The sequence below is a fragment of the Ctenopharyngodon idella genome, chromosome 24 (genome assembly GCF_019924925.1).
Source record: "Ctenopharyngodon idella isolate HZGC_01 chromosome 24, HZGC01, whole genome shotgun sequence".
NCBI lineage: Eukaryota > Metazoa > Chordata > Actinopteri > Cypriniformes > Xenocyprididae > Ctenopharyngodon > Ctenopharyngodon idella.
Genome location: NC_067243.1, coordinates 8991112 through 9000784, shown reverse-complemented (window position 1 = coordinate 9000784; position 9673 = coordinate 8991112). Strand labels below are relative to the sequence as shown.

The 9673-nt window shown below is 39.2% G+C and overlaps 2 protein-coding genes across 3 annotated transcripts; one reads left to right on the top strand and one right to left on the bottom strand.

The window, feature by feature from the left end:
* The first annotated feature begins 30 nt into the window (after window positions 1-30).
* Window positions 31-5147, top strand: chrm4b (cholinergic receptor, muscarinic 4b). Its single transcript, XM_051884623.1, has 2 exons — window positions 31-1856; window positions 2051-5147. Exons 1-2 carry the CDS (start codon window positions 1802-1804, stop codon window positions 3388-3390), a joined length of 1395 nt encoding a protein of 464 aa, XP_051740583.1. The 5' UTR covers window positions 31-1801; the 3' UTR covers window positions 3391-5147.
* Window positions 4812-8306, bottom strand: mdkb (midkine b). Of its 2 annotated transcripts, none has more exons than XM_051884624.1 (4): window positions 8156-8306; window positions 5862-5941; window positions 5614-5781; window positions 4812-5528 (listed from the first exon to the last, which is right to left on the bottom strand). In XM_051884624.1, the coding sequence occupies exons 2-4, from the start codon at window positions 5938-5940 to the stop codon at window positions 5332-5334; spliced, it is 444 nt and encodes a 147-aa protein (XP_051740584.1). In that variant the 5' UTR covers window position 5941; window positions 8156-8306; the 3' UTR covers window positions 4812-5331. The 2 variants fall into 2 exon arrangements, with proteins under 2 accessions (XP_051740584.1, XP_051740586.1); XM_051884626.1 differs by lacking the exon at window positions 8156-8306 and adding an exon at window positions 6538-6696.
* Between the last annotated feature and the right edge of the window lie 1367 nt (window positions 8307-9673).

Sequence of the window (9673 nt, the reverse complement as noted above, 5' to 3'; positions counted from 1 at the left end):
TTGTTGATTTTAATTTCAGGTTTATTTGTATCTTGACAATTTTCTCAATAATTAACCAAATTTTCCCCCAAAATAGGCACAATACAAAATATATATATCTGTACAAAGTATATCTGGAACAATTATGGTAATAAAAATTTGAGAAAAATGACAAAATGGTAATGAGACTTTGAGAAAAAAAAAAAAAAAATTCTGCTTGCAATGTTTACATGAAACTTAAGGCCCTTTCGCACCTATAATGATAACTATATTAGCGTTCACACCAGTGGAGGATGTCGCAGTTTTGAGCAATCTCTCACCACGAGTTACAACCCATGTAAATATATTTGTATTCTTTCATGCTAGAGTTGTACAAATTAGGGTACTTTCTAACCTCTTCGCACAATCTGTCGCCTATATAGGCCTCTATTGTCGCTGTAGCTTGCATGTGTTCCGCTCTGTTCTGTTTATGCAGGTTTTCTTCGACTACCTTGTGAAACGACACCCTCAGGTCATGGTTGCCACCTTGTGGATAAACTAATTACTGCAAAAAAATTTAATGCGCATGTGCGACCTGGTAACAAAGTACGCGCATACTCTTCTGATGATGAAATTCGCTTTACGTGCACTGTACGCTGACCCTCTCGTACGCATAAAGATCGACTTTGGGCTTGAGTATGCGCTGCCAAGTTTTCACAGCAAAACCCACCCAATTGCAACTCAAAACTAGCCTAAAACTAGCCCAGTCGCATTCTGGTGGGTAAATCTGCTTTTTGGCGGGGTTCCCCTGGTAGAATTAGCATTCCAGGGGCTAAATATCATGTTATTTGGGGTCACTTCAACCCATGGACATGAAAAACAACCCACGGCAACAGTGTTAAAGTAGCCCAATTCTGCGGGAAAACCGCAGATTTGGCAACACTGCACTGCAGTCACTGTAGCTTGCATGTGTTCCACTCTGTTCTGTTTTATGCAGGTTTTCTTCGACTACCTTGTGAAACGACACCCCCAGGTCATGGTTTAAACTAATTACTGCAAAAAAATTAAATGCGCATGTGCGACCTGGTAACAAAGTACGCGCATACTCTTCTGATAATGAAATTCGCTTCACGCGCACTTTAAATGCTTGCACTCTTTAAAGTAGAATGGATTCTGATTGGCTTTCAAGGATTTTATCATTCATTAGCTGTAAAAAAAAAAATCGTTCTGAAAGTGATTCCAACTGTATCGTTTCTCTGTGCCGCTATCATTATAATTGTGGTGTGGACTCTGCTATTCTTTTATATTTAAAATGATTTTTAGAACTATACCTTTATCATTATAGTTATCATCCTTGGTGTGAATGGGCCTTTGCTCAAGTCCCAGCATCCTTATTACAACTTTACATTTGTAAACATCTCTAGTTTGTTGTAGTACATGTGATATTTATAACAAAATTGAGAAAAAGGTAATAAAATATTATAATAGAATTATAAAAAAATTAAAAAAGATGTGCAACAGCTGTGGAGCTGCATAACAGATCAGGTAATTAGATTCCATCCGTTATGTAACTGCTGCCTTCCTCTTTAGACCACAGGAACTGCATTAAGCATACATGCTTGAAAGAGGCAGCATGAAACTAGGAGGAATTCAGCAGTTATACGATCGTTCCACATTACTTTGATCATCATCTTCCAGTAAATTCAGTGTATCAGTGATACAGCCCAAAGAGGTTGGACAACTTTGTTCCTGGTTATGTGTTCAGAAGGTGAGGATGGGTGTTACTGTTTGAGGAATTAAAAGTCCTCCCAGTCGTTCTCTCATTCAGACCGAGCAGGAGATCATGGAGGCTGGATCTGTCCTTTTGTCAAGGAACTTGGAATGGTTCATTTTCAACGGTAAGTTTGCTGATGGGATCATGATCACGATTGTCTGATTTATATATTAATTTCTATGTATTAGATATATTAACATTTAAAGAGCAGTATATTCTGTCAATAGTGTTCAGTTTCAAGTTGTTTTGCTCATGTCAAGTTAAATGCTTCTGTGCAACTTGATTAATTCATGATTAATCACCATTTTCTTGTCGCAGGCTCCTCCACAAGTTCCCCCAGCATGCTCAACAATAGCATGCACAGTCCCTTGCCTGAAGAATCGTTCTTGGTGTCGGGAAGACCACGTCGTGCGTTTGGCACTGTAGGGGTGGTCATCATCGTCCTTATCACTAGCTGCATCAGCCTGCTAACAGTCCTGGGCAACGTCCTGGTTCTGCTTTCAATCAAAGTCAACCGTAATCTCCGAACCATCAACAACTACTTCCTTTTTAGTCTTGCTTGTTCAGACCTTATCGTCGGTGTGTTCTCTATGAATCTCTACATTGTTTACGCCGTGAAGGGATACTGGCCTTTGGGACCGCAGATGTGCGACTTGTGGTTGGTTGTGGATTATGTGGTCAGTAACGCCTCGGTGATGAACCTACTTCTGATCTGCTTTGACCGGTACTTCTGCGTCACCCGGCCTCTGAGTTACCCAACCAAACGTACCGCAAGATGGGCAGGGGTGATGATTGCTGTGGCTTGGTTGCAGTCTCTGCTTCTCTGGGCTCCAGCTATCCTGCTTTGGCAAGCTGGGAGGGACAGTAGCAAGGTCCCGGAGGGACAATGTTACATCCTGCTCCTCTCTAACCCTGCTGTAACCCTGGCAACCACCATCCCAGCGTTCTACATTCCTGTTGTAATAATGATGGTACTGTACACACGGATATCCCTAGCCAGTCAGAGACGGGTTTGTAAGTTGAAGTCTGAATCTGCAAATTTGCTTAAACCATCAAAGACAAGTGGAGGAACACCTACCGAAAACCCTGACCTAGTGAATGACATTAAACCGGATGAAACATGTTCATTTAAACGAGATTTGGATCTCGTTAGAACCAAACAACTCTGCAGCATGCCTTCCGTAGAGTTCAGCAAAACGGACTACTCCTTGGATTCAAGTCCTGAAGCCTCTGTGGAAGACCGAGGGCTGGATGCCGAAACCTTAAGACCAAAGAGCTTGGCAGGGTGTACGGAAACTAGCAGGACAACGCAACCTCACAGTTTTCCAAACCACACTACCATTAAAGTTCAACGGCAAACATCCCATGTCGTCTTCAAGAATGCCAGACGGAAGGCTCTGAGAGAGAGGAAGGTGACGAAGACCGTCCTTGCCGTTCTTCTAGCCTTCATCGTCACCTGGATGCCCTATAGCGTTATGGTTCTGATTGGTACCTTCTGCCGCTGGTGTGTCCCTGAAATTCTTTGGATGGTGGGCTACTTTCTGTGTTACGTCAACAGCACGGTTAATCCGGTATGCTACGCACTCTGTAACGCCACCTTCAAAAGAACCTTTAAACGACTGTTGATGTGCAAGTTCAAAAATCTGACATTAAAATGAGCCGGACTTATTCAAATCTTCAGTCTCCTATGGATGACTCCTGACCAACCAACAGGGGACCTGATTCACTAAAATGTTGTGAAACAGTTTTACTAGAGCCAAAAGTGAAAATATATGTGTTGAGGTTATTGGTGTTTATCATGTTTCTGATTGCACTCATTACATGCACAACTGTATGATGTATTGTAAAGTTGCTTTTAAGTTGTTTGCGAGTGCATTTTTATCTAAACGGTTAAATGTAATTTCGTAAATCAAAGCAACAGTTTACAAAAGACACTGATTCTTTTTTTATGAGTGTGATGTTGGTTTATTAGAGCGAAAAGTGTAATTAAATTGAAGTATTCAGTGTTTATCATGTTGCTGATATTGAATGCATTAAATCGTAAAGCCATATTAAGTTGTTCGCAAATGCATTCTTGTATGTAAATATGTAAATCAATGCGACAAATTAGAGAAGACCCCCTTTTTTTGGTGGTGGTTTACTAAATCGAAAAGTGAAAATAAACATGTTGGTTGAGTTATGATATTTATCATGTCACTGAAATTGCATTTGTTCTACTACTTGTATGATATATATATATATAAATATGTATAGCAAAGTATTAAGTTTGTAAGATTGTTACTATTTTACACAATAAATGAGTAAAAACCCTTTTGGTTCTCATTCGTTTGGTTCTCATTTTGGTTCAAACAAAAACCCAACACATTTGTGTAAATCATGCTTGTGTTCTTATAGAAATTGTTCTCTTCTCTTATAGAAGTTGTATCTTTTAATGTACTTATAATGTACTTACCAAGAAAGTACTGAATAATATAAGGTAACTACATGGGTTAAGATTAGGTTTAGGGGTAGGATCAGGACTAGTACCTAGTTATTACCCAGTTATTATTGTAATTACTATTAAAAAGTATATAGTATGTACATGCGAAACAGGACTGTAAAATATAGTGCTACCGCTAAAAGTGAAAATAAAAGTATTTGGTTTGTCATATTAAAATTGCATGTGCCAAATATAGACCTTATGCAGCCCCGCCCCTTTTCAGCACTGCGCTCTGTCTTCCAGTTTGTATTTTCACAGCATGAAGGTAAGATCTTACGGATTTATGAATGAACGTCTCATTTTAAAATCTTTCCGGTTTACAGACAGTTGTTAGGACCTCCGCTTCAAACATTACAATAACTTTTGTTAACTCCACAATAAGTAAATCCACCAGCTAATTACTCTTCAACAGCGATGCCATAGGAATATACAGATCTACCACAAAAACGGAAGTTCGAACATAAAATTCTAAAGATGGCTGCGTGCTTGCTTCTCTGGCGCATAAGGTCTATAGGACTGTATATTTGACATTATAAAGTAATTCCTAAGTTTGTCAGCCTTGAACAAATGTGTAAAAACTTTTAAAAAGGCACCAGAAAGTATTATTGAAAATACACTTTCATTTATTCACAACCTGTAGAAGTAATCAGTTAGTGTTGTAAATTTGATTGTACATCCATCAAATCTAAAAACATAAACATTTATAAACATAGATACTTTATATAGGCCGTTACTTCCAGGAGCTGTGTTCGTTTAAGCATTATAACGTACAGAAATCGTCTTCAATTTGTTGTAATTTACAAATACTTCCTTTTAGGGGCATAATTAGGGTCTTACCAGTTTTTCTCTTTAGTAAAGACAATTTGTTAGACAACACATTTGCTGCGGCCTATTTTATACATGCAAAGTCAATTACAATTAAAAATTCGCTACAGAGATCAAATTACAACAGCATAGACACACATTTACTAATTACAAAACGAAGAAAGTGGAAATAAAAACAATAGGTAGGGCTACAGTTTTTTTTTCCTCTCAGCATTCACCTTTTGGAGGATTTTGGGAGTGTCACATAGGAATGTACCACTGAGTGGGCAATGGGGCAGTTGGGGTGGTCTTCAAGTTAGTTTTCCTTCCCTTTTCCTTTCTTCTTCTCGCCTCCCTTGGGTTTGGGGGTCTTTGGGGTGCAAGGTTTGGACACTTTGATGGTGGTCTGGCATTCGGCATTGAACAGCGCCTTCTTCAATGTCCCAGACCTGCTTCTAGTTCCTGTAGTAGTGTCACATTCGGCCCAACGACCAAACTTGTACTTGCAGTCAGCTTAAAACAAAGAACAAACTAGACTGAATGGCCTGTTTAAATGTATTCATGTTTCATTCATATCCAGACATGTAAAACTTCTTACCGCCAAAGTCCTTCTTCCAGTTGCATGGGACTTTGCACTTGGTTTTCTTTGTCTGTTCGTTGCAGGTCGCCTCTCGAATGCCAGCTCCGCAGTCGCCGCTGTTGGGCACACATTTCCCATACTGCCATTCACTGCACTCAGCATCTGCTTTGGGCTCTTTGCCCTTTTCTGTCGCAAAATAGAGAATGATTATTAATGCTATCACACGAGAATAATGTGCATTGCATCATTTTGTAAAAGATAAGAACCTTTTTTCTTCATACTGGCTTCTACGGTGATCATCAACACCACCAGCAGCACAAGCGCTATAGAGAATAAACTCCGCATTCTGTGAAGAAATACAGTGGACATTAAGTACAATTATGTAGATACACAGTGAAGCAGACTTGAAACCTTATATATAGATTGTTTTAGTATTATTTATATACTATTATAGTATTTGTTGATGTTTTAGTTGCTAACGTTTACAGGACAAGGATGAACTAAAAACGGAAAAGCAATATGGCGGAATAAGTCCCGCCTTCTAAATAAGAGCCAATCGCCAATTGGTAAAGTCATTGCATCACTGCAGCAGCAGTTAGAAGCTCCGGTTCCTATAGAAACAGTCAGACACGCGCTTCCTATAGAGACGCACACTTAGGACTGCGCATTAGCTTGATCCAGCCTAAAAATATAGTTTTTTGTCATGATTTGATCGTTTAGAAAAAATTTATGAGACGGTTGTTATCAGATTTCATTGGTGATTCCAAATATTAAATTTAATCGAAAGCTTGGCGAACAGCTTTGGAGAATTTGATGTTTCTCTATTCAAAGAGATAGGAGCTGCACTTGCATGCCCGAGAGGCGTTTCAAAGATGGCCGCCGAGTGAAATGACTTGAACTTTGGTACTACATCCGCCATGTTGTTACCGTCACATTTCCTACCAGCGTCAGTTGCGTCGCTTCACTGCCATTCATAAATCCTCTGCCGTGGTCTCAAGTGATAGTAAAGTGTCCATCGAATGCGCACTTAAGAATCTCATCGGAAGTAGTAGGTCATCCAGAGACTTTTCGAATACTTGTTCAGGTGTATTTATGCTGAAAAATAGCCCCAAAACATTAATATCTGATATATTAATTATCTTTTGCCCTTGTTTGGTGTTTTTAGGCTGGTTTAATTAGTTTTGGGGGTTTTCACACCGCAAAACTAAGCATTTTATTATTTCCAATGTCCTCTAAAAAAAACCAAAACACACTAAATCAGATAATTACACATCAGATATTAATGTTTTTGTTTGTACTATCTGAATTAAAGACACTGTGTACACAGTGTTCTAACAGCTCGCTGTGTGTGACTCCGTAAAAGAGACTCTATATTTTCCTCTATTCTTGCAGGAAAAAAGCACACAGCACTTCTCCTTTTCATTCTTTTCCTGCCTCCATTAAAACAGGCTCCTTTCAAGGCGCAGCCCGCGGCACGGCTCCATTCTTCAGTCACTCATAAATGTGAAGGGCTCCTCGGGGTCGGACTTTTGTGCGAGGAGAAACAGCGGTCGGCAGGGGTCCCCCGCCTCCCCTCCCCTTCCCTCCTCAGCCTCCGAGGGGAGAGAGGCCAAGTACTCAAAGACCTTCAGCTGGGCCTTAGAGGAGCCTGATTCACTGGCTCCGAACAAAGCAGGATCTCGCCCGTTTTGCTTCCCTCTCTGAAAGAGCCCGAACACAGATCCCATGCTGTGTCTTGAGGAGGGGTAGTGGGCCTCCCCGCGACTCCTTTGAATATAAGCCTATTTGCATCGGAGGACAAACCCCGCTCTGTTGATGGGAGAAGGGACGTGGGATGCTGCCTTTGATAAATGCAGAACTGGACATTTTGAAAACTTCCTCAAGGAGCACAAAGTTCAACCGCATCTGGAGCTTTCCGCTCCGTCAGAATTAAATTGCGAGGCCGTGTGCGTTTGGTTCTGATTTGGAGAAGTGGGTCAGCAGTTGCTGGCAGCTGGTGCTCTTTGGCACTTCACAGTGCATCATTTTCCCTGACAGCATTAAAGAGCCCTTGCACACGAAAACAAAAACTCCCACGACTCTATTACAGCATGAAAGCAACTATTTAAAGAGACATCCGCCATTAAATCAACTACAATAAACTGCGATAGTGTCGCTGTCAGTTAAACCTAATATCGACGAGGAAATATCATATTAAACACAAATCATACATTTTATGCTCTAAAATCGGTCTTAAAATGAAACGCTTATTAACGCGTTTGTTATTATGTTACGGTCCATACGCCTCCTTTCATATATCATCATGTCACATCATAAATACGCCAAACAATTATTAAAAATATCAATGCGGCTCATAATCGCACTAAAACGCAGATACAAATAAAATTAAATATATAGCGATAATAGAAACATATACACAAAAAATCCGATCCGGGTCAATGGCAGATATTTGCATTATTTATCACACGCTAGTAAGCTATTATTCAAACGCGCAGCGTCGTTAAACATCTACTGCTGGTTAATATTAACAGTTGTTGGGTTATGATGATGATGTACTTGCCTTATTGCTGTGAATATGATGCTGTGCTGTGAGCGTGTGTCAGTGTTCAGCTCTCTCTATGATCTCTGCTGCTCTTTGTGTTTCTCCGAACTAGTTTGAGCTGGTCGCATAGCTGTGCACTTACTCTCTCTCTCTGTCTCTCTCTCTCTCTCCACGTGATCTATCTATCTATCCTGTTGTAGCTTCTTTTGTTATTATTGTGAAATTTACTAGTGTAAATTTCATTTTTTTATTTTTTTTTATAACTAATTTACTAGTAATTTCTGAGTGCAAATTGCTTCAAGGTAAACAAACCAACTTACACCAATTTTTTTCCTGTATTTTATTGGTAACACTTTACAATAAGGTTTCATTAGTTAACATTAGTTAACAAACTAAGAATGAATAACAGGCTAGTTACACTGAGGGAAAAAAAAGTATTGCTGCTTGTTCAAATTGCTTAATTAAAATGAGCTAAAGCAACACAATTGCTATACATTTTGCCCTAACTTAATTTGATTGTGTTCAGTTTACTTAAATATATGTAAAATTGAAGTTTACGTATTCCATTTTTTTTGGGATTACATGAATTATTTGTGTTGAATTAACCGAAACGGGGTGGGGCTAGTTCCCAGCATGCTTTGCACATGGCTAAATCAAGAAAGAGTAAATGTTGAAACTAAGTGTTATTTTATGTATTTTGAGCAAGATCAGAAAAGGGAGAGACTTGATAGTGTGTAATAGTGTTTAATGTTCAATTATTTTGGAATTATTAGAACAATTTAAAGGGTTAGTTCACCCAAAAATGAAAATTCTGTCATTAATTACTCACCCTTCGAAGTTTTACGAATCTTTTGTTTCGAATCAGTGGTTCGGAGCACGTATCAAACTGCCAAAGTCATGTGAACTATTGAAATTTCGAAACACTTATGGCGTAACAAAGCCTCGTTTACTGAAATCATGTGATTTTGGCGCTCCGAACCACTGATTCGAAACAAAAGATTCGTAGCTTCATGAAGCAGTGTTTTGAAATCGCCCAAAGATATTGTTGAATAAAGTCGTTATTTTGTTTTTTTGGCGCTCAAAAAGTATTCTTGTTGCTTTATAATATTAAGGTTGAACCACTGTAGTCACATGAACTGTTTTAAATATGTCTTTAGTAGCTTTCCGGGCATTGAAAAAGGAAATGATCTTGCTGGCAATGCAGGCCTCACTGAGCCATCGGATTTTATCAAAAATATCTTAATCTGTGTTCCGAAGATGAACGAAGGTCTTACAGGTGTGGAACGACATGATGGTGAGTAATTAATGACAGAATTTTCATTTTTGGGTGAACTAACCCATGAAATTACAGTGGGTTACCACTGTGGAGAAGAGTGGAGCATTTGATTAGGCTGTGGACTGATACAGCTCATGTTATAAGTGCTTTTCTGAATGAGCATTTAATGTTTAGCATTTAAGATGCTAATGTGTGTTATTGTTAGCAAAAAGTTTAACTAGCTAGTACAGTATTATAATTTAGTTGTGTGACGCTACAAT

What these genes read in the sequence shown, in the direction of transcription:
- mdkb (XM_051884624.1), bottom strand. Translation starts at nt 5,940, where the DNA reads ATGCGGAGTTTATTCTCTATAGCGCTTGTGCTGCTGGTGGTGTTGATG. An exon ending in AGCCAGTATGAAGAAAAAAG is followed by an intron (nt 5,782 to 5,861) that starts GTTCTTATCTTT and finishes ATTTTGCGACAG; the next exon opens with AAAAGGGCAAAGAGCCCAAA. An exon ending in CTGGAAGAAGGACTTTGGCG is followed by an intron (nt 5,529 to 5,613) that starts GTAAGAAGTTTT and finishes CTTTGTTTTAAG; the next exon opens with CTGACTGCAAGTACAAGTTT.
- chrm4b (XM_051884623.1), top strand. Translation starts at nt 1,802, where the DNA reads ATGGAGGCTGGATCTGTCCTTTTGTCAAGGAACTTGGAATGGTTCATT. An exon ending in GGAATGGTTCATTTTCAACG is followed by an intron (nt 1,857 to 2,050) that starts GTAAGTTTGCTG and finishes TTCTTGTCGCAG; the next exon opens with GCTCCTCCACAAGTTCCCCC.